Here is a 25,224-nt window from a genome sequence, read left to right as displayed (position 1 = left end):
TAATTTCACACCATCTAAGAGGACTCATTTCCTGTATTCTGTATCTGGAGATTGAAGCCTGAAAACCTCTCATAAATTTCTCAGCTTATACAATGTATTGAAAAGGAGGCCTTTTACTAACCACATCTCCTCACTGTTTCAGCTCAGGAGCACAACTTTGGGGAGCAGTTCCTTCATGTGTTCCTTCAGGACGGATGTCTGGTGTCTAAACTGGGATGTGGTGGCAGTCATGTTCTGAATGTAGCTTCAGTCCAGAGCATCAATAATAACAGATGGACGTCTGTCACTATCAGGTATGGTAATAATGCTATTATATTCCCTGTCTTTTCACTGCCAAGGTATTAATAACTGTCTCTAAACACTTATGCATTGCTGAACATGATGTTTATGTTATTGCCATTGCCTCTGTGTAGGAAGTGCAGAAGTACCGAGTGTGAACAGAGTGTTTATCTCTGTGTAAGAGCTACAGAAGGCAGAGAATATAAACACATTTACAAGGATTTTAAATGTCAATTTTTCAAGATTTTATTTTGACCTCCACACCAATGAAGTAAATATTACAAAAACACAGATATTTTTTAAACATGAATATTCACATTCAGACTGTTCAAAGACAGAGAGAATGAGAGTGAAACAACTGAGGCCAATAACTGCCTTCACTACTTTTAAAAGAGATTTTTGGTCTATTATGAAGGACAGAGCTGTGCAAACTGTTCCTTTGCTTATTTAATGACTCTAATGTACAGTATGTTGTACCCAACTGTTTCGTACAGCATCTGGTAATTTTAATGCTTTTTAGAAACTGTTATGGTAAAAAACGGTACATGATATATGGTATAGTACAGCTGCATGGATTAGGATAGGTTAAGTTAGGTTAGGTTAGGTTAGGGTTGGTAAGGTTAGATTAAGTGAGATTAGGTTAGGTTCAATTAGGTTAAGTAAGTGGTGAGGTTAGGTTAGGTTAGGTTAGGTTTGGTAAGGTTAGATTAAGTGAGATTAGGTTAGGTTCAGTTAGGTTAAGTAAGTGGTGAGGTTAGGTTAGGTTAGGTTAGGTTAGGTTTGGTAAGGTTAGATTAAGTGAGATTAGGTTAGGTTCAGTTAGGTTAAGTAAGTGGTGAGGTTAGGTTAGGTTAGGTTAGGTTAGGTTAGGTTAGATTAGGTTTGGTAAGGTTAGATTAAGTGAGATTAGGTTAGGTTCAGTTAGGTTAAGTAAGTGGTGAGGTTAGGTTAGGTTAGGTTAGGTTAGGTTAGGTTTGGTAAGGTTAGATTAAGTGAGATTAGGTTAGGTTCAGTTAGGTTAAGTAAGTGGTGAGGTTAGGTTAGGTTAGGTTAGGTTAGGTTATAGGTTAGGTTAGGTTAGATTAGGTTAGGTTAGATCAAGTCAAATGAGGTAAGGTTAGATTAAGTGAAAGTAGGTTAGGTTAAATTAGGTTGGGTGGTGTTTTGGTTAGGATTGGTTAAGTGAGGTTGTGTTAGGTTAGGTTATCTGAGGTGAGGTTAGGTTAGGTTGGGTTAGGTTAGGTTAGGTTAGGTTAGGTTAGGTTAGGTTCAGTGATGTTAGGTTTAGTTATATTAGGTTCGGTAAGGTTTGGTTAAGTTAGGTTAGGTTAGGTTTGGTTATGTGATGTTAGGTTAGGTTAGGTTAAAAGTGAGGTTAGGTTTAGTGATGTTAAGTTATGTTAGGTTTGGTTATATTAGGTTAGGTAAGGTTTGGTTAATTTAGGTTAGGTTATGTCAGGTTAGCTTATCTTAGGTTAGATAAGGTTAGATTAGGTTTAGATAAGTGAGGTTAGGTTAGGTTAGGTTAGGTTAGGTTAGGTTAGGTTAGGTTAGGTGAGGTGAGGTGAGGTTAGGTTAGGTTAGGTTAGGTTAGGTTAGGTTAGGTTAGGTTAGGTGAGGTTAGGAGGGGTGAGGTTGGATTAAATTACACTACATCATGTTATGCTACATTATGTTCTGTTACAACTGTCCCAATGGTAAGTTCAGATTCCAGTGCTGGTATGCTGCTATCCACATGACCCCTGCTGAATATATTCTACAATAACAATAGTATTAATAATTGACAAAAGAACACCATGAAGAAATTGCAAGACCCAAACAGCCTCAATAAACTATTTTTAACATTTTTAACGTCATTGACTTGACATTGTGTTTCTTGGAGCTTCAGCATGGATGATTCATAGTCTGTCTAGTGTCTAGTGACTGTCCTAATCAGCAGTGATCACAGAAAAACTCAGCTGCATGTCAACCCCCTCTCTCTACCCCCTCAACATTCCCTGTCTATTTTCAGCCATCCCATCCCATAAATGCAACAAAGCCCCAAAATGTAGCTAAACAGAAAACATCTGATATTAATACCTGCTGTATCTCACTGGGTCAGACTGTTTCGATGTCTTTGACCAAAGGAAAATATTTGTTACCATCTGTGGCATCTCGTGGAATGCTTAGAAAAATTCACAGTTTTAGGATCATTAACCTCTGATGTCAGTCTGCTGTGAAAATCGTCCATTTTGGCAAATGGCAGTGGAGCATTTTGCTGGCTGTGCCTGAGACCCTACAATCACGTTAAAGCACACAAATATTACACTTTCTGAATGACCCAGTGATTTACACATTATCTCTGCCAGATGTAAGCCTAGAGGGGATCATGCATTTGCTCATGTGAATGTGTGCAGGGTTTGTGGTTGCACAAGCCAGCCCACCACTATAAGCTACTCAACACATATATTTCATACTTTTAGCCCCACATGCAAATAAACTTTAGTGGTTTTGGTCAATTTTCATAATACTTTTGGTTTATCTTCAATGTCTTATTCATTAAGTCTCGCAGGCTTTTTCAGAATATGGAGAATTCAGCAGGACTTGTTACACAGCGAAGGTGAATATTTTTACAACACATTTTTAGAACCTCGGCTTTATTTCTCTGGATTATTCAAGACCATGTTCTCACTGCACCCCAGTGTACGGACTATTATATTGTACTGATTAATTTGAATTGTGCCTTTTTCAGCAATATTTCTTGCTCTTTTTTTGAATGTTTTCTCTAATCAGATGGTTTTGTCTGCCATGGTGGCAAAACAGAATCTACAAAGCTGTAAACAAGCCTTACCTTGCCTTTGGCAGGCAACATATTGACCTCTGAATCAGCTTAGATACTAAGCTCCACAGAAAAGATGGATGTAGTTTCATGTGAATTTTAAACCTTAAGTGTTATGATCCACTTAAGAACCAGTGGTGGTCTTATCTCACATCACTTTGTCTTCAGGGAGACACGTGGCTTAACCACAGTGTGTTAAAAGGGACAGTAGAGCATGAGATTAGTCACGATTAAAAAGATTAGTTCACTAACTATGGACCTTTAGTAATCACAATTAACTTGATTAATTTTATTTTTTCCTTTGGCTGTTAATGTGAACGCATTAAAGCTCGTGATTAATCTGGAAACCTTGTTTGTTAAAAAGATAACAAAATAAATCATATGACGAAGTTTGACCACAGCTTCCTTCTGTAGTCGTCTAGGATGGATGTTTTTGTCCCTGGGGGTGAAGAGGTGAAAGGCGGGTCAAACGCAGTCAGCAGTGATGGGGGGTTGGACTCAGGTCTGCTTAACAGCAAATTCCTTTTTAAAAAGCTGCTGAAACGTTTAGATAAAACCAAATTGTGAACTAGCAAAGACACTAACATTAACATGGATCAAGCAATCGCTTAGTAGGTTGCCAAAGACTGCGGACCATCAACATATTTGAGGGGGTTTAAGGCAAGCAGCTTAAATTCCCTTTACAGCAGAAGATATTTTGTACCTGATGTCTTTGTGTGCTGATTAAGTCTGCGGTTCATGGTTATTATTGCTTAGAGAATTAAGAGATTGTAATTTACAAACCATAACAACTATGCTCAGATGTTATAAAGTTTAAAAACTTCAGTTTATTTAATATTTCTTTATTCAAACACTATAATTGTATCTTGTATCTTAGGACGTCAAGAGGTTAAAATGTTTAATTGAGACTAACCTCGCAGTTTTCATAGTTTACTTGTGATTGATTGCAAATTAATCACACCATTTTTATCTGCTCTAAATTAACCATGCAGGAATATTTCTCAAGATTAAAAAAGCCTTATTACCGTAAGTCATAAGTGGACAAAAATGGTTTCGTTACGAAAACGTTTGTTCATGGCAACAACCAACAACAATGATAGATAATGTCAAAAAAAATCTCTAGGTTAAGCTCAAAGATACTACATCTCCCCCAAAATATGCTGAGAGCATAACATGATAACTCCAGCCCAGCAAGCCACAACAGATGGAGATACTGACCTTAATGTAACATTGAATAATACCACGATGCAGTGTCCAACTTCAGACTTCTAGAAGTTAACTCTTTGTTCTCAGCAGCTTAACACATAACAACAGATCTCATCATACATGTACATTAAGTTTATGGTCAGTTAAATTTTAAACCACTTAAAGATCATTCCTGATCCTTCACACTAAACCACAGAATTTCAGCCTCACACAGGGGAAATAAAGGCTCACAGAAACATCCCTTTACACCAAGAGGGCTCAAAACAGGATGATACAAAAAAGAGACAGTAAATACAGTTAGAGAATTACACTACAGATCACTAGGAGATTTCTAGTCTCCAGTGAGAGCTCAGTAGTAAGTGGCACAGACACATCTAATGGTGTTTTCTCTGACTATCTGTGGTCAGAGGTGAGTATGGTGGACACATCATCCCTACTCAGTGGTGCAGATAAAGCAAGAAATTACTTCTAAAATCTCTGCTAATATTTATCATCTTTTTTCAAACGAAAACATGTCCAAATGTAAAAAAAAAAAAAAAAAAAAAAAAAAAAAAAAAGTTACAGTCAGAAATGACTGTCATCAGTCCAGGAGATTTACTGGAATAATGTTAATAAACACAAATTAGAAGCTGCTTTTCAAAACTTATAAATACACAAAATAAAAAAGACTGAATTCAGGACTGTCACTTTAAAAGTATTAAGTTGTTATAAGAGGGCTTAACCATCTTTTCATTCTTCAGATCAGAGCTACAGATTTAAACGCAACCAGTTTTTTTCTTCATAAAGAAAGGGGACAGTCTAATTATGCTTGTTAGCCTATATTATGATGCTCTACAGAGCTTCTTCACACTCAGGCTCACCTGTAACACCTCTGCTCCTGTCACACACCAGCCTCTCCTGCTCTGTCCCCTCCTCCTCCACATGATGCAGCTGTATATTCACCAGTGTCAGTCCATCTCCTATAGGGACTGCAGACACTTTTGCAGCATCTTGATTGACATTTTTTTAAACTTGCTGTAATTTACAGATCCAGGCAATTGGGGGGGGGGGGGGGTTCTCTGCATTGACAGTGTGTTTCACTAGTGAGTGATCCGTGGTATTTAAGACTCTGTGAACTCCAGGTAACTTAGATCATGTCGACAGTACGTAAAAATAACTTATCTGGAATGATCTGAAAGCTGAACCTGTCATTCATCAATTTATGCAAAAATTGGTGGCATTAAAACAAATTTAAGTTAACTTGTTTTTAACTCTATTTATCTTATCTACTGTATTGCCAAAAGTATTCGCTCACCTGCCTTGACTCACATATGAACTTAAGTGACATCCCATTCTTAATCCACAGGGTTTAATATGATATCGGTCCACTCTTAGCAGCTATAACAGCTTTAACTCTTCTGAGAAGGCTTTACACAAGGTTTAGGAGTGTGTTTATGGGAATTTTTGACCATTCTTCTGGAAGCGTATTTGTGAGGTCATACACTGATGTTGGAAGAGAAGGCCTGGCTCTCAGTCTCCGCTCTAATTCACCCCTAAGGTGTTCTGTCTGGTTGAGGTCAGGACTCTGTGCAGGCCAGTCAAGTTCATCCACACCTAACTCTCTAATCCATGTCTTTATGGACCTTGCTTTGTGCACTGGTGTACAGTCATGTTGGAAGAGGAAGGGGCCATCCCCAAGCTGTTCCCATGAAGTTGGGAGAATTGAATTGTCCAAAATCTCTTGCTATGCTGAAGCATTCAGAGTTCCTTTCACTGGAACTAAGGGGCCAAGCCCAGCTCCTGAAAACAACCCCACACCATAATCCCCCCTCCACCAAACTTTACACTTGGCACAATGCAGTCAGACAAGTACTGTTCTCCTGGCAACCGCCAAACCCAGACTCGTCCATCAGATTGCCAGATGTAGAAGAGTGATTGGTCACTCCACAGAACATGTCTCCACTGCTCTAGAGTCCAGTGGCGGCGTGCTTTACACCACTGCATCAGACGCTTTGCATTGCACTTGGTGATGTATGGCTTGGATGCAGCTGCTCGGCCATGGAAACCCATTTCACGAAGCTCTCTATGCACTGTTCTTGAGCTAATCTGAAGGCCACATGAAGTTTGGAGGTCTGTAGCGATTGATTCTGCAGAAGGTTGGCGATCTCTGCGCACTATGCGCCTCAGCATCCGCTGACCCCGCTCCATCATTTTATGTGGCCTACCCCTTCGTGGCTGAGTTGCTGTCATTCTCAATCGCTTCAACTTTGTTATAATACCACTGACAGTCTACTGTCAACTGGACTTGTTGCACAGGTGGCATCCTATCACAGTACCACGCTGGAATTCACTGAGCTCCTGAGAGTGACCCATTCTTTCACAAATGTTTGTAGAAACACTCTGCAGGCCTAGCTGCTTGATCTTATACACCTGTGGCCATGGAAGTGATTGGAACACCTGATTTCAATTATTTGGATGGGTGAGTGAATACTTTTGGCAATATAGTGTATGTCCATTTAAAAAAGTTTTTTTAAACAAAAAGAAACTTTGAACACGGATAATAAACCCAGCCAAGAAGCTTTGTCTTCAGTTCCATCTTTTGGATTGAATGCATATCATAAGACAGAGGTTCAGCAACATTTGCGATACAGCACATTAAGTAGTGTCGCAGTATGGAAAGCTTCCTGTGTAAGGCTCGGTGCCATGATGCACGGTTCATAAACTGCATAGCAGTATCTCAGCTGGAGTCAAATAAAGAAGCTCAGCTAGATAATATTTTGATATTCAAAAATAATTACTTCTTCCTTTTGCAGATATGAAATTACCGTCACGTGTTCTCCTGTATAACGATTTATAAAAGCCACAAGTACAAAGGGACAAACTGTTGACTCCTTGGCAACATGTCTGTAGTATTTGATCCTCTTGCATTTTCACTACAGGCTTCCCTCATCCAAATAGGTCTGATCACAATGCTTCCCCATGCACAACTGATCTCCTGCCTTCATAGTGCATACACAGGCTTACAGCTCGCACACTGCAGGGCAGAGTGAGCCGGTGGGAAAAATGAGTGGGGGTCTGCTGCTAAGCTCTGCCTCTATTTATTCTTCATCGCTTCAGCAATTTCATTCACATGCAAATGAGCGTGTGACATCATCTTGTCGCGTTTGAGCAGTGAATACCTAGCTCGCCTGTAGGATAGTTAGCAGTGCTGAATGAGTCAGGGTCAGTGTGTTGTCAGCCTGCATGCGGTGCAGGGCAGGGGTTGTCAAAGCTCCAACACCCAGCTGGGGAGAATCTGGAGTGCCTGAAGATGCTCTAGTAGAGGCCAATTGTCCTCTTTTTTCCTCTTTTTTGTCCTCTTGACTTGACTCTTTTATTTTCAACCCTCAAATCTCACAGTTATCTCGAGCACTTGTTATGACAGCAAACGGGACATGAGAGAAAAAGAAAACATTTGCCTTTGCCTTCATACAAATACAGCTGCTCTGTTTACTACAAAGCTGCCTCTTACACTGATGCAACACTGTTGACATGAAGAAGTGTGTGACACCTCTGAAAGGCATACCACAATGTGCGATGAAAAAAAAGCCCTTTTTCCTCTCTTTATGTCTCTCCCTGCTTGCTCTTTCATGCACTGTTGTTTTGATAGTCACATAATTGCTGCCACAAGTAGCTCCAGTGATGAGCACACAACAACACGTTTAGAGTTGTGGAGAGTTATTTAGATGACATTAGGAGGTCTCTAGTGGGTGATTCACACAGCTGTTGCTGCAGCTTAAATCTTTAAGCTCTAAAGTGTTCCTGCTCAAGTTTAAAACCAATTAAGGTTATACATGGCAATAGATCAAGTAAAATTAAGTATTCCAAAACTTAGCAACAAACACTGAATAGTCTGTTTGCTTGTCACTGAGACTTTGCAATTCAGTCTTTGTTTTCAAAAGTCTTCCCTGCAGTTTCCAGAGGATGCATCTGTGCAACACCATGTTTATGCTCATTCTGAGACTAAACTTCTAATTCTTCTTAGTCTTTCTGTGCAGCCATTGGCACACCAGATCAAGTTGTTCCTTTTTGTAGTCTATCTCCTCAGTTCCACTACAGACCATCATCAGCACCTGTGAGAAAGCACCTTTCCATGTTGTTCGACTCAAGATACACACCAGGTCTAATTTTGGTGCTGAATACATCAGTCCACATAGAGAGCCATACTCAATTTCTGTCATCAGGCAAATCCACCCCCCATAGATCTAGTCTAAAAGGATGTGCCAGGTCTGAAAACGGGATTGAGCAATTTGAGGAGACAGAGGTGGTAGCTATAGGCGGAGTTTAGTTGTACTGGAAGAGGGTAGCAATGGCTGATGCCATTGTAGCATTTAGCTCAGATAAAGCTATAGTATAATGACAGTTTTATCAGAACTGGACATTTCTGCAATACAAAAAAGCAAACAAAGCACTGAAAGCCTTTCATGACAGAAAAAAATGTTTTGGCTCTTCCCCCAACCTGCTTTGTAGTAGTTACAATAGGAGTTTGGTTGGACTGTAAAGATCGTATTTACAATTGCTGCCGCTGGTGTAGCAATTAGCTTGGATGTAGCTAAAGTATAGTGGCAGTTTTATCAGAACTAGGCCACTATACTTTATTGAAACAAGAGCAAGGACCACACAGAAAGCTCCTCTTGTTTAACCACCAACAAGCTCCACTGTTTATAAACTATGGCAGCAACTTACTGTTGAGCTCAGGTTACAACTGAGGCTGCGCATGCCTACTTCATTTTGTTTTATCATTCTGATTGGCCCGTAATGCATGTGGCAGACAGGACATTCATCCAATCACCTTACAAGAATTTTTTGATAATTCTTGCCCTTCCCAAACCCTTTGTATGAGAGGTTTCCAAGATGAATGTGAAATATACCCATGTAATGGATATATGAAACAGTCCATCTGGCATGTTAGGTTCCAATGAATGACCTCCTGATTGTTAATCTTACTTGTATATCGATATTTATACCCAACCGATGGCACAAGCCCCCAGCCATCGATCAGTCAGATGGTCACTAAACTGCAACAGCGCCATGGGCAAAGAAAAGTTCTCTTTAAGGTGAAAAAAAGAACTACACATCTTTTCCAGGAAGCATAAACCTTTTAGCTTCCATATGTACTTATCCACAATAGAGACAAAAAAAGAACAACATCAAATGGAAAAGCCAATCAATTTCATCAAGCTAAAATAATTTGTTGTTTACATAATATTCCTGTGTGAACTCGTAGTTCTCCTGTGATCTTATGACCTCTCATCTCCAGCTGCTCAGAGCTGCGCTCTGCTCCCTTTTTTAGTGAGTGCTTGTGTTTCCAGAACACACACCATAGCCCATCTCTGGGCGAGATGTGACCTGAGGCCCTTCAGTCAGAATAGTTTGACCTAAACAGGAAGTCAGACAGGGGAGGCATACTTTTTAGTGAATTGTTATTAATTGTACAAATTTAGAAATGAATAAGAAACGTGCAATTCTTTGGCAATCACTCTCAAAGGTGTTGTGGCCATCTGATGATCTGGACCTGGCCAATGAAGAGATGAATACTGATAACCATGTAAAACTCATAAACTGGCCAGATCCTATGCCTGTCGTGAGGCAGATCCATCTAGAAAAGCTTCAGTATGAAACGTTTGTGCCCAAACTATGAATAGACAGACCATTGAGGGTCAGTTGTTGAGAACGTGGTCTAGTTGTACTTCAAGCTGCAAAACAATGGCCACTGCATGAGGCATAGAAGCACAGAAAATGGACGCCATTTCTTTATCAAAGAGCAAAGAACCATACTGAAAGCTTTGAACTTGGTCACTGAAGATCTAGACTTGACAATGACGAGCTGAACTTGGACAGAGATGGAACTAATTTAAAGTTTGACAACAGGAAGATGATTGGACAGAGAGGTTGTTTCTATATCTGGTTGGTCTGAGAGTGGACCGCTCTTAATCAGCTGATCACCTGAACAGGAAAGAACAGAGAGAAATAAGTGGGGATTGTTATGAAAGCATTGAGAACAGTCTTCCTGCTTACACTTATGCTTAGCTTCACATCAACATTGCTTGGAAAGTAATATGATTTTGTATGTTCTCTTTATTTTCACGTGAACTTGTAAGCACATGTATTCAACTGAACTTGGCTGTGCGGATTTTAGAAATGGACTCAGTAGGCAGCAGCACAGCTAGCATTAAGTGAAAAGATTGTAAAATTACTAAAATTGCAATGCTATTTCTGTTAGCTCATTACTGGCTATTTCCATTATGTTCTCATATCAAGCCAGGAGCACTGAAAACAGAGGAAAGTGGGGACAATTACAAGGACCCATGACTGCCCGGGTCCTTATAAAATATCAAATCATTCCTATTTTTTCAAAGCAAAGTTATTTTTCCACAGGAGACCTTTTTCTTCAGGCTGTGCTTTATTCTGTGTCTTAAAAAAAAGACCTTTAATCTCCCCCTGTAATGCCAGACTGCCCCCTGTATTTTCATGAAATTGTTCAGTCCCAGTCTTGCATCAAAATAAATATGGATAACTGATGTAACAGAAGGAAAAGAAGTTTCCTGTGGGATTTTTTTAACCGTTTCCTAAAAAATAGAAATAAGCACAAGCCACACAGTCTAAAATAGTTCAACCCAATGGTCCTACCAAGGCTGCAGATTAGGATCAAGGGGAGAGCTTTCTAGGGCCCAGCCAAACTGGGGGCCCATGGAGGTCAGCAAAACCATGGTCCATTGTTGAATTAAGCTGTGATTTCCATATTTTATATTGAACCTGAATAATAACCACACTAATCGTAGCACCAAAAACTGTTTTATTTATTTATTAATTTGTTTCTTTTTCTTTTTTTTTTGTTGTTGTTTCTAATCATTTTTGTGGCATTGTCACATTGACGTATGTATTTAGACTCTTTGCAAAAACACTTTAAATTTACCTCAGGTTCCTCCCATTTCTCTGGATCATTGCTGAGATGTTTCTACACCTTGATTGGAGTCCACCTGTGGAAAATTAAACTAATTGGACATGATTTGGAAAGGCACACACCTGTCTATAGAAGGCCTCACAGCTAACAATGCATATCAGAGCAAAAACCAAGCCATGAGGTCTAAGGCACTGCCTGCAGAGCTCAGAGGCAGTACTGTTGCAAGGCACAGATCAAGGGAAGGCTACAACTTATTTATTTTATTTGTCTAGTTTTGCTGCACTGAAGGTTCCCTAGAGCAGTGTTTCCCAACAATTTTTCCTTGGAGCCCCTCCTACACGCTCTTCAGAAAAGCAGAGCCCCCCAAGGACCCAAGAGAGAAGAAAAGGTGACACATTGCTGCCAAAAATCAACATAGATTTTAACTGTTCTACTGATACAACCCTAAAAAAGGTCCATGCATACTTTTCTTAACAAAAGAACTTTGTTATAGCAACCTTTTTTTGGCAGCCTCAGAGCAGACAAAGCCTCACGCCCCCCCTAAGATCTCTGCGCCGTCTTGAACCCTATCGTATATTTTTGGGGAGAGCTAAACATGGCTGTCCATTGACAGTCCCCATCCAACATTCAGTTTTGTCTTTTTGATACATTTTCAAAAAAATGTGTGAGAGAAAAAGAAACATTCTTGCATAATGGAGTTGAGGTTAGAGAAGTTGTACAGGATAGGTTTTGGGCTGTATCAAGATAATGAAGTAAGTTGAACATCATGGGCAATTTGTCAAAATTGCACCCCTCTTTCCTTCAAGTAAGATGTCGACCACCACTGCTTACACTACTCCTTGTCACTAATTGTCTCCCGGGAAAGAGCTGAAAGAAAAAAACACTGAATATTCAATCACGTATTAAGCAGCCTGTTCTGATTGTAAACATAATTGAATGTATCACATTTTCCCTTTTGTAGAGGAGCTTTTTCAGCGCAAGACTGCACTAAAACAATGAGAACAATTCAAACCCACTGCTATAAACATGAAACACTCTGCCTAGACCTTTCTTTAAAATGAGCAGAAAGGCGTTTGCATTTGATTTACTTTCACTTTTATACCCTGTGTGAAGCTGCAGTCAGTGTAGAAATAGCAGTTTCAGTTTGAGGAAAGCAGAATATTTTAGCTCATATTTATTCAGGCGCACTATGAATAGTTATGCAGATTTTCTGAATGTAATGGTGTTACGCTGCATTGTGTTTTCCAGAGGAAGAATGCAAAATAGACAGGCAGATGGATAGTAGAGTGAAAACGCCAAACATTACCATAATATAGCAACTTTAAAGTATGGTTTTTGTTTCTGGGAGTGCTTAATTTTATTTCTGTACTATTATATTCAAAACCCATTTGGAGAGCTCAAACACAAGACATAAGGGCCATTTCTGAACCGTCCTGTGCTGCCGTATAATTTTACAAAAGGGGAGTGTACAGGAGAAGCTGTGTCATTTTTCATTGCAGGAGGACATGTTTGTTGTTGACTTGGCTTTTTTGATGTTGGTGAGTTTTCCTTTGGGGTTGTTTGGGGCAAAAACGCGACGATTAAAGCTGAGAGTGGCAGTCTCCGAATGCCCCCCTGGTCTTTTTTTTGTGAGGCTGTGTTTGCTTTTTGGTTGAATCCAGCTGTCCTTAGATTTGTCTGTTGTTGTAAATTTGGTTCACACTGTCAGAGATCAAGAGGATGACACATAGCATTCTGCAGCATCACATTTTCTCTCCTTTGTCACAGGTGAACTCAAAGTGGCTGGCAGATGCTATTATTCAAATTTATGCCAATTTTATGGGTGCGTTTCTCTCTCTACAGTCAAAGGAATGGAAGTCTCAAGCATGTGTCTAGAAACTCTCAGCTTTTGATATTCATGCTGATGCTTTTAAAGACTGTTGCATTTCACTCTAAAGTGCACTAGGTATTTGTGCATCAATACCCGGCCATCAGGCCGTCCTGTGCTTTCCCTGCACACTTCTTTACATCTTTGTGGGATGCTTCTGAAATTACAGTGTTATGGCTGATTATATCAAAGCAGAGCAAAGGATCCAATATATCATGCTTATTTGGAAGTCAAACATTTGTTGAATGTCTTTAACATTGCTTCTGAATACAGAAAAACAAATTTCTGGCAGCATTTATTCAAACACAAAGGGCTTGCAGCAAACAAAGACACATAAAACATTTATTTGTAGGATTATAATCCCACAATTAGAAATTATTGATTCATCATTAAGCAGACATGTTTGTCCAATGCATTTGTCTCTTTTCCTGTACACATAACTGTGGAACAAAGTGAGTTCAGCGTCTCCCTCGAGGGCGCATTGACATGAAACCCTGTGAAATCGGGATCGGTGCAGCAAATGCATCACTAATGCATATAGGAGGAAGTAGAAGTTGAGATGCCCTGACTTTTGTTGGCCAGTAATTTAACTCAAAAACCCTAGATCCTGTGGGCTAACGGTGGCACAGGGGTTAGTGCTGAAGGTTCCTGGTACGCTTCCCGGTCAGGACCTTTCTGTGCGGTGTTTGCATGTTCTCCCTGTGCATGCCTGGGTCCTCTCCTGGTTCTCCGGCTTCCTCCCACCACCAATGACATGCTCATTGGGTTAACTGGTGAATCTAAATTGTCCGTAGGTGTGAGCTGCCTGGTTGTCTGTCTCTATATGTCAGCCCTGTGATTGACTGGTGACCAGTCCGGTGTGTACCCTGCCTCTCACCCAATGGACAGGCTCCAGCCCCCCACAACCACCAACGGGTTCAGCGGTGTAGGTTGGTGGTTCTCAACCTTGGGGTCAGGACCCCCAGTTGGGTCACGAGACACTGAGAGGGGGTCTCCAGATACACCCCAAAAAACTTCTAAATTACATTGTTGCCACTTTACACCAATTTTGTCAAAATTTTTACCCCTTTGAATAATTTTTTGACACCTATTTTTGTCTGTTTTAAACTCTTTCTACCACTTTTTCTGCCTGTTTTTGCCACTTCTAAACCAATTCTTGTCATTTAAGATTAATGTTGCCTCTGTTGACCCCTTTTAACCACTTTTTACACCCAATTTCTCCCATTTTAACCACATTTCACCATTTAATATGCCTAATTTTGGTAGTTTAACAAATTATGCCATCTGCCTATTTTTTCCTTTCTCAGTCAACCCTTTTTTGCCAGTTTATACCAATGCTTTATCCCATTTCACCAAATTTCCACCAGTTTTTGCCAGTTTAACCCTTTTACTCCTAGCACGTCGTCGACGACGCGCTGTTGAAGCACACTTTACATGACCATAATTGCATGACCGTTTGTGCTATCGGAAAAATTCAAACAGTTTCTGAAAGCTTAGAAACCCTGCTTTATACAAATGAGAAACATTTGCACCATGGGCAAAGTTTTCCACTGAGTTAGAATTTGACTGTAGGTGCTACTAAAGGATGCATAGTACGCACAGGTTTTAAGAGTTACTGCACCTCTGTCATATTGTAGACTTTTGACCCTTTAAAAGTGTAGTTGTACCATATGTAGTGCGGATTGATTCAGACAATTTTAAAGACCCTGTAAAGTGAAAATAAATCTATATATTTGGGTTTGTTGTCTGATAGGTCACTGTGTTATGAACCCCCAGGTCAATTTTCAGTTAAATTAAACATCTCTAAGTTTATAAAATTAAGCCTTAAAATCATGAAAAATTAGGCAGTAAAATCTGCTCCAGGATGGTTCTGGGCGTGTCTGTTGAATGAGCTGAAGCCACGCCCACTCAGGAGAAATATGATCCTCTGAGATTTAAAAAATGTTTCATGTTTGGCTCTTTGCCAAAAACAAGACAAGTCCGTTTTCTGGCTCAAATTTCTGTTATGATACTTGGATTTTTTATTGTAGTGTTAGAGGGGCGGGGTCATTCACTATTGTGGGCTTGTGACATCTTGAGCCCACATATTGGCCCCACCCACATGAAACCAAGCCAGGAAAGAGGTGAAAAACGTTTTTACAGCCTAAACCAAGAATTCAGTCACATGTAGATCTCAGTGTTTTCCCATGTTTACAGCAACCATATTCCAACATGTGTTAAGACAAAAATTTTGGATTTCACTTTACAGGATCTTTGAAGTGTTAAATCTATGTCATGTGAGTTTAATCAACACTGTCAATTTTTCCATGTATTTGGCTTTATAATAGAGGTGTGACTTTACCTGAACAGCTTGGTTGGAGATCTGATTTCTTGTTCTTCTTTCCAATAAGGAAAGATCATATTTTACTGGACAACTCCTCAGTAGCTACTCAGTACTTAAAGACACTTGTAAATAAGATTCTTAATCTCAGTGAGGTTTTCCTGTTAAATCAAATGAAATAGCTGTTAGCCACTAATATAGTTAGCTGTCCTCTAATGATAGCACACTGCCAATAAAGACTAGAAGTTCCTCTAAGAGCCTTCACAGATTTACTGTCAGTTTTGTAGCTGTTGAAGCACTGATAAAGCCAAGATATGCCATCTTTATTTTACAGGGAATCCTTTACATTTATACTTTTATGATGAAATTGTACCCATCACATACAAATTTTCAAAGTCTGAGAAATCCAATTTTAATTCACCTCAAAAGACCTCAACAAAGTGAGAGAAACTGATGTGAATCCAGGTCAGGAAAAGTGAAACTCACCCAGACTTCTGCCACTCTGAAATCTTTAAGCGCAGTGTCTATACGGTTGTAGGTAACTCAAAAGCAAATAATCACAGTTGTAATTAGAGTTTATCTAAGTAATGGGTGAAGTAATCCCTTTGCTATTTGGAAAAGTAATTAGCAAATAGCCATTGATTACTTTTCTGAACTACACTATCAGTGGGCAGAGCCCATCCTTTCCCTCTCAGGGTTCATCCAAGAGCAATGGGGAAATTGCATGTGTTTGGAGGAGTGCCAGGCCGTATGTTCAACTGGGTGAGAATTGGATTCTTCACATAAAGCACCATGCTTAGTTTCTAAACCCACATCCTCTCTATATAATGTAAATAAAAGGCAGTGTACTTTATGAAGCACGTGGTAATCAGCATGGTATTGTATTGACAAGCTCCCCTATAAAAGATTCATTGAAGAAGCTTCCAGCAGCCCTCCCTGCTCGCTGGGATGTTTCTTTTGTATAGCCCAACAATGCAAAGAGACTTGCTGTGTTGGGTCTAATTGTTCTGCTGGAGATATAATGATAGAACACAGGCTACCCAAATTAATTGAGGCTTGCCAGTCACAGCACAAATTATGCAGCAAATGCTGCAGTGCTGCGTGTGAGGAAGTCACTGCACCAGAGCTGGAGCAGGCATTACAGTCAAAGTAGGTGCAGATTATGGTCTCATACAAGGAGGGCTTGTTGTACTGAAGGAAAAACCAACAAACAGATCCCTGCTGACATAATGTGCAGTAGGTGATATGACAGTTTATAATAATACATGATGATAGCGCATATGGGGGCTTATTTTTCTCTTTCAGTGACATCTGATGTGAAACTCTACAGCCTGTTGTTCTGAAAAGAAAAGTAACAGGTGGGGCTTTTGGTGTGAATTGAATCTGTGTGACCCATTTACAAACTATGAAACACCGCTGAGCATTGTCTCTAGATGCAGAACTAATAGACTCTTGACTCTAAATCACTAAATGACTTGCACATTATGAATTCACCACTAACGTGCTCCACATTATCATTTGCTTTTTGTAAGAAACTGAGATATGATTAGAATAATAAGCCATTAGAAAAAAATGTTACATCTCGCTTATCAGGCTGTATGAAACTGTTGCAGTGGCACCGGCGTAGTGCATGATGTTTTACTGCCATCTGTTGCCAATACTTTTAGATGTTTAATGCAAAAGTGATATTTTAATGATGATCCACCTGCATTATTAACTTCCTGCTTGGGGACTATGAAGAGGGTACATTCAAACAGGCCTGTTAAACAAATGGGTTTACCAAACATCTCTGTTTAAAGGTGCTCTTCTGGAATATTTGCAGGTAATAGATTTTAGAAATGGTCCTTTAGAAAGTTCTTTTATGCATTTACTTGCACTAAATTAGTCATGCACCAGACACGGTCTAAATGAGGATGTTAGAGATGACAAATCACTCATGATTAGCACATTAGCCAGATGAAGAAATGCATAAATGATGATTGAGTAAGCAAAAACGATCACAGCCATATTGTGGATTTTGTGTTTGGAGAAAATAAAATATTCATGCATTGTTTGTTTGTTTATCTCAAGTTGGGAATTTTCTATTCTTGGTCCTGTGAGACTTAGCGCTGAACGATGCTCAGGGAGTTCAGTAAGAAATTACAGAGCGATTCATCTCTGCGTGAGACAAACCCCAGCCCCTTTTTTAGTCTGATTCCCTCACATGTTTGTGTAAGAAAATCCATTGTGGTTTTGTGTTTGTTTTTTTTGTGTGTGAAGGCGGCAGCGGCGGCGGCAGCGGTGGTGGTGGTGGTGATGACGTTGGGCTTTGTGGCTCATTCCTATCCATTCATGCAAGGTAGACATCTTTATAAATAGTCATCTTTGCCTCAGAGCATGCCTGATGTTAATCAGCCTGCTGGAGCATTCAGTGCGCTCACAAGAGCTCATGAAGTAGCATCGTCCTGTTTACTAAGCAAGCGTGCTCTCATGTGTCTCATTGGGACAGTGTTTGCAGCATTAGCGGGCCGTGGAAAAAGCTACTGTAAGCACCAAAATGTCTCAGATGCCCTCTGCAAGTGGGAGTGTTGCAACAACTTTGTGATGTTTCATGCTTTTCCAGCATCATCACACTGGTTTCAGTGTTTCATAGTTGCAATGTTTTTACTTGAGATGTTACACTTTGGGGATTTAAAGCCACAGACTTTGCTAAGACAAAAGAATTGAAATAGATACTTCTGTTAACGAAAGAAAAAGGAGCCACTGATTTTTACACTACATGGACAATTATATTTGACCACCTGACCAGTACACCAACAGGGACTGCAGTGACACTGCATTCAAATAAATGAACTTTAACATAGAGTTGCCCCCCGTTTTGCAGCTACAACAGCCTCCACTCTTCCTTGAAGGCTGTCAACAAGATTTTGGAGTGATTTTGTGGGAATTTGTGCCCATTCATTCAACAGGGCAAAATTTTAAAATCAAGAAATGTAGCTGGGCCAGACAAGTTTGGCGCCCTGTAAGCAGCTGGTAAGTCAAATGTCAACTACAGGTATCAAAAGTATTAACATTCATTACTCAGGTAGAAGTATAGATACTAGGATTTAAAAAGACTTCTGTAGAAGTTGAAGTATCAACTCCAGCTTTTTACTCAAGTAAAAGTGTAGAAGTACTGGGTTCAAAACTACTTAAAGTATAAAAGTAAAAGTAGCGTAAGGGGGAAAAAATGCCATTAAGGACAAAAGCTTAGGCCACGCCACAGAGGCCTATAGTGCACTACCCCATCTCCCAAAAAAACATTTTTCTAAAGGCCATAATGACTATAATTTTAGAGTAAAATGTTAATGTTGAAAAATTTGGGATGCACCTGTTTCAGCCGCATTTATGCTCATTGAAAATGAATGCATTTTAGTACATTGCAAATACATTCAAAAACCATACTGTATATGTGTATTACTGAGCATTAACGTGTGTCATTGAGCAGAAGATATGATGACTAGTTGCCTTTAAGTATTGGTCTTCCTGGCTACCAACCTCCTCGCTGGTGCTTGGTTAGGACATTTCGCTCGAGTTCTCTTGAGTCTCTGCCACAGACATCTTCGTAGGCTGCATGCGTCTGCTATTTCCTTGCTGGAGTATGACGTGATTTGTGTCATGTGCGCAGGTGCGATAGATCGCGTACAAACCAATAGGATGTCGGAATGGTATTATGTTTATACTTCTCATCCAACCACAGTCAAATTCACTCTATCCGGATGGCACAATTTATCTGGATAGGTTTTTGGGGGTTTCTATTTGTTTGTTTGTTTGTTTTTTTTGAATGATGACAAGCCGTAATGAAAACAAGCTGAAATTAAATAGGAGCAACAAGGCTTTTTTTTTATGTAAGGGGTAGAAAGTACAGATAATAGCGTGAAAATGTAAGGAGTAGAAGTAAAACGTAGGCTGAAAAATAATTACTCCAGTAAAGTATAGATACCCAAAATTTCTACTTAAGTAAGGTAACAAAGTATTTGTACTTAGTTACTTGACATCTCTGATGTCAAACCAATACAGATCAATTTTAAGGAAATTATGCATTTTTTATTCATAGTCTCGCTTTTGAATTTGGCAACATGACAAAAAAATGCTTAAAAGCACAACAGCTGGATTTGAACATAACCTGAGGTGGTGTAAACATTTTTTCACTTGAATGAAAATAAAATAAATATAATGAAAAAATAAAATGAAATTATGCAAATAGCATATCCCAGAGTGCCAAAAAAACTTAATTTGCACAGCTGTAACTTTAACATTTGGTTCTAGTCGTATCTGAACTTGACCAATTACACGGAGTATTTAGCTGAACAAAATAAAACTTCCAAACACTTCACTGCACAAACATATAAAATAAAATAAAATAAAATAAAATAAAATAAAATTAAATTAAATTAAATTAAATTAAATTAAATTAAATAAAATTAAACAAAATTAAATTAAATTAAATTAAATTAAATTAAATTAAATTAAATTAATTTTTGTCAGTCCACACAGGGTTAAATCAACAGTTTTCATTGTGAATTTTATGCTTCAGAGTTTAGAGTTGAAAAGGACATGTTTTAAACCCTGTATCTTGGGGCTACTTCTGTCAGTATCGCCAGCCACGCCTCAAAACAACGGTCTGAAATACTGTGGGAATTTATGAGAACTTGCAAAATAGGTTGCCCTCTGCATCTCTGGCATGACCACAGGCCAGACCACAGGGGTTGGTTCTGGGCCGCATGTGGCCCCCGGGCCAGTGGCCTCTGTTCCAGTTCATCTCAAAGGTGCTCGATGGGTTTGCGGTGGTTTAGGGATGACTCTGTGAATGTCCTAGAGTGGCCCAGCCACAGCCCTGACTTGAACTATATCCAACATCTCTGGAGAGACCTGAAAATGGCTGTCCATCGACAGTCCCCATCCAAGCTGACTGAGCTTGAGAGGATTTGCAAAGACGAATGGCAGAAAATCCCCCAGTCTGGGTTCACAAAGCCTGTTGGGTATATTAAAAAAAGACTTGAGGCTGTAATTGCTTCCAGGGGTGCTTCAACTCAGTACTGAGTGAAAGGTCTGAATACTCATGTCAATGTGACATATTAGTTTTTTTTTTTTTAATAAATTTGCAAAAAAAAAAATCTGTTGTCCTTTCGTCATGATGGGGTCCTGAATGCACTGTATATATTTTGACCCTTCTTGTGCATTTTTGACCCTATCATGACACGAGTGGCTGTGAGAGATCTAATACTTTACTGTGTTATCAGTAAAAAAGGCCGGCTTGTTCTAGAAGTGAAAGTTTAGCACTCAGACGTACATTCCTTTAGACAAAGGCGTCTGCTAACTGAATAGTAGAATTTTAAACATGTCTGCTAAATTAAACTTCGCTGAACAGAATTAAAATGAATATTCTGACAGTTCTACTTAAATACACTAAACAAGTGTTAGTACTTCAGTCTCTGGTTGCATGTCATGTTAGCAGACTTAAATGTGCCTTAATTCATCGGTGCCTATGTGTGCACAAACAGCTCTCTTGATTTACATACATTTAATTAGTCCTACTGAAGTTGTTTGCATGTGATTGCCTCAGGGAGGCGTCCTAGAAGGCTGTTTCATATTAGCATGAGGACAATTGGCCTGATTGTTTCCATCTGGTGGATAAAGCAGACGTTTGAGGCTTTTTTCCTAACGTGGAAAGATGAAGAATGGCAAACAATAAATGAGCGGCTTGTTTTATACGTGTAAAGGCAAACAATGACTAAAATGTATGGAACAAAGGTGCATTGTGTAGATTATTCCCTTACAGAAATGAATTAATAACGCAAGTGTATAGCCCTCTGCATAATGTACAGCCTGTGAAGAGGCTGCTATTGTGTACTATCCGCACAAAGCCAATGATGAATTGGAGCAAGGGAATCACTTGACTTTGCCAAAGTTGCAATATGACACAAGTAGACCAGCTACTTAACATCATGGCTGCAACATTAATGACTGGTACAATTGTATATTTCCCCAGAGAGATGCAGGGGGTCAAATGATGAAATTGCCTCGCTGCTCATTAGCTTTATAATGTATATCTGGTTTGTGCCCTCATTTTCATCATTAATTTATCCCGAATGACATAATGAGCACTCATGATCATGTCTCGAGCCTGATTCACTATTTCTTATATTTGGTATCACTGTGGTTATCAATTTAGTTTATTTATTGATATTTCATTGTAAACTGGGCTGTAGTAGGGGTGCTGGTAGCCTAGTGGTGGTGTCCCCATGCCACACGTGTTGAGGCTAATGTCCTTGAGGGGGGCGGTTAAGGTTCTTTGCAGATGACTACACATAGCAGCAGAGAACTCCAGATGGGGGCAAAGAAGTGATTTCTGCATAATAATGCAACCAAAAGACCATGTTTTGTGCTGATTACTATTTTGCATTTGAAGTGCAAAAATAATATTCTTGAGCTATTTTTGTGTCCAGAAAGTAGAGAAATATCCAGGCAAAAAGAGGTGATTTTCTATGTTAAACAGGCTAAGCTAGCCTCTTAGGTCAGTACCAGATGCCTGCCTTCATCACAAGATGCTAGAAGGTCTGTAAGACTGAGTAATATGTGGTGTTGATTGCCTACACGCCAGGTAAATCGGTTAAACTGTGGGGGGTGGTTGTAAAGTGTAAAAATCATACTCAGTGTATGTAGAAATTTTCTGATGATAACTGCAGCATAGAGGTCCATTCAGAGCTGTAAGGAATTAACTTTCCTGCATTATCGGAATCCTGTGACTGCAAACAACTATGGGGTCAAATCTGGCCTGTTCCATCTTTTGCTGCATGTCATTCCCTATTCTCCCAACGTCTGACTGTCTGTTGTTCTAAATCAGGGGGGTCAAACTCAATCACAACAGGGGCCGGATTCTGAATTTGGGTCTAAAGGGTCAATATTTAACCATTGAGTGTCAACCTAAATGATTTTTAGATTAAAAGGTCAACATGATAAATTAAAAACTCAAAATCTGAGATAAAAAGTCAAACTTTAAAGTTTTAAAGGTAAAAACATGATATTTAAAGTCAAAACAATGTTTTTAACAGTCAAAACATGAAATAAAATTAAAAACCATGACTTTAAAGGTCAAAATATAAGATAAAAGTGAAAGATATGAGTAGAAATGATCAGCAAAACTAAGACCAAATTCAAAATCATAATATTTAACGATCAAAATGTGATCTATGACTACCTATGACCAATCCTCAAATAAAGTTGGATTGTAGTCAACACAGAATCACTTTGTGCAGAACAGCATGGATGGCGCCGTCTCTCTTCCTCTTAGCTGGTTGTTAGTGCTGTTAGTGCTTCTGCTAATTAGCCTATCCTGGCTAATTAGCAGAAGTAGTCTTGGATAAGCCGTTAATGAGAGGAGGACTGGACCGGACTATCCGCTGTGGAGCGTTTGTCTTTTCAGGACTAGTGCAAATAAACCAGGATGGTTGGATTTACAGCTTTAGCAGAGGTTACAGCTATATCATCATGAGGACTGATTTTAGACAACAGACGGTAGGTCTCATTTTTCATTTGAAATGTAGAGTTCTAACGCAGTGTCAAGTTAACAGAGCACATTTGTTATATGTTTGGATGCTTCGTTGTTGTCGATGGAGGATAGTATTTGGCTGTTGTAAGCTGCTAAGCTTATGTGTTTTGTTGCTGTTAATGCAGCAAAACAATGTTAAAGCAAATGTCCGGTAGTTGTTCTAAATGGCCCTGATTCTTGAGGACTGCCAGTGTATAGCTGTTCTTGTATGAGATATGTGAGCATATTTTGTTGCTGTTTTAGCACTGATAGTTAAAAAAAAAGTGATATTTCACTTAAAACATGAAATAAGCCTACACTGCAGATGCATTTTATAGTAGCCTTACCTAAAGTAAAACCAATTATAGTTCATCGTCCCCGGCACTTCTCAAAAGTCACTTTTGCTAATAGTTATAGTCCCCCCACACACACACTTTTCAAAACAAACTGACGCCCTTGATGATAACCTTGGCACCTGCTGTACCAACAGATCAAAATCAGCACCATGTTCCTTTTTTATGAGTTATGTGAAACTAACTATGTTTAGTGGAAACAGCAATGATAATGTATGTACATGTTATATATGGTCAGGTTATATAGTGTGGTCCCAGTGGTCACATTATATGCTCCACTACCATGACCACTCTGTTTGTCTCTCCATCAGACTGTTTTTCATGCTTTGCTGGATTTATTGTCACTTTCAGATATCACGCCCTCTCTGTCTGACCTCTCTCCCTCTCTGTTGTCTCTCCACAGATACAATCTGCCTGTTGGCAAACAAGGAGGGTCATGTATGATTGAAATGGCAGCAGATAATGGCACAGCTCAGCAGCTCCAGGAGTTCGTGTCGCAGCCTGTGTCAGAGGTAAGCTGACCCGTCTGCAGTCAAATCAACCCTTTGCACTACCATTTGAATAAATTAGCATTTCTAACCCATAATAATCAAGAGCTTGTTCTCGCCTCCTACTTCTTTGCAAAAACATTTTACCAGACACAAAAAAGTTCAACAGTAAAAAGATCTGATGCAGAGGTCTTAAACTCACATGAATCAACAAACGGAAAATAAATCAGAATCCACTTTGTTACATATTTTAACTGATTTTTAAGACAGATATATTCTGTATGCAGGATAATTAAATGTATCTGTTTATACATTTTATGAATCAATCATGGCCAATATCAGTTGGTCTCAAACAGGCATTCACATCTGGACACTGCAATTTTACTCTATTCTTCTTTGCTTAAGCTCTGTCAGGTTGCACAATGCGAAATAATCTTAGTCTGATTACATTGCCAGTTTGTGTTTTGCAATTTTTTTAAAATGTCTTCTTATTTGAGGATGTTTATTATGGGCAGAAAGTTTCTTAAAGATATCAACATTGACCTTATCTGACTGCAATGCTTCTGCAGCAGCATCCAGTGAATTATCTTCTTTCTTTAAAATAGATTCAACTCAGGAAACACTTGTAGACGGTATTATTTCTCACTCTCCATCACTTTATTCACACAGCTTCCAGGATGAAACAATTGAGCTGTCTCAAGAACCTTCACTACCTACACAAACACAGACGGCCAAAGGAAAATGAGTAAAAGCCACGTGCATACAGCATCAGAAAAAGACACGAGCAGTGACAAGACAATAAAAAAGACCAAAGCAGCTGGGACTGATTCTTATATGTACACCTCGTTTTCTGCCAGTCTTTGCAGATCCTCTCAAGCTCAGTCAGGTTGGGTGAACCATTTTCAGGTCTCCTCAGAGATGTTGGATAGGGTTCAAGTCAGGGCTCTGGCTGGGCCGCTCTAGGACATTCACAGAATTGTCCCTAAGCGACTCCTGTGCTGTCCTAGCTGTGTGGTGAGGGTCAGTGTCATGTTGTAAGGAGAACCCATGGCCCTGTCTGCGGTCCTGAGTGCTGCTAAGGATATCTCTGTAGTTTGCTCCAGTCAGCTTTCCCTCAACCTCGACAAGTCTCTCAATCCCTGCTGCTGAAAAACACCCCCACAGCATGATGCTGCCACTGCCATGTTTCACTGTTGGGATGGTATTGGGCACCTGGTTTCCACCAGATGTAACATTTAGAATGTAAGCCCAACAGACCAGTCACACCAAGCGGGCTTTCATGTGTTTTGCATTAAAGAGAGGCTTCTCCCTAGCCGCTCTGCCATCTACCCAGACCGGTTAAGGGCTGCAGCGATACTTGTCCTTCTAACTTTGTCCCATCTCCACACAGGATCTCTGGAGCTCAGTCAAAGTGATCATAAT

At 39.5% G+C, this 25,224-nt stretch overlaps 1 protein-coding gene across 1 annotated transcript in view; it reads left to right on the top strand.

Moving 5' to 3' along the window:
* Nucleotides 1–25,224, top strand: part of eys (eyes shut homolog) — a 425,152-nt gene that overhangs the window by 336,404 nt on the left and 63,524 nt on the right. The window contains exons 41-42 of the mRNA XM_041789003.1: nt 143–293; nt 23,718–23,826. Coding sequence (XP_041644937.1) covers nt 143–293; nt 23,718–23,826 — 260 coding nt within the window. The remainder of the gene's footprint in view (nt 1–142; nt 294–23,717; nt 23,827–25,224) is intronic.

This window comes from Cheilinus undulatus, linkage group 6, assembly GCF_018320785.1.
Source record: "Cheilinus undulatus linkage group 6, ASM1832078v1, whole genome shotgun sequence".
In the NCBI taxonomy this organism is placed as follows: Eukaryota; Metazoa; Chordata; class Actinopteri; order Labriformes; family Labridae; genus Cheilinus; species Cheilinus undulatus.
The sequence above is the reverse complement of the archived record's forward strand: the minus strand, read 5'-3'. Positions and strand labels throughout refer to the sequence as shown.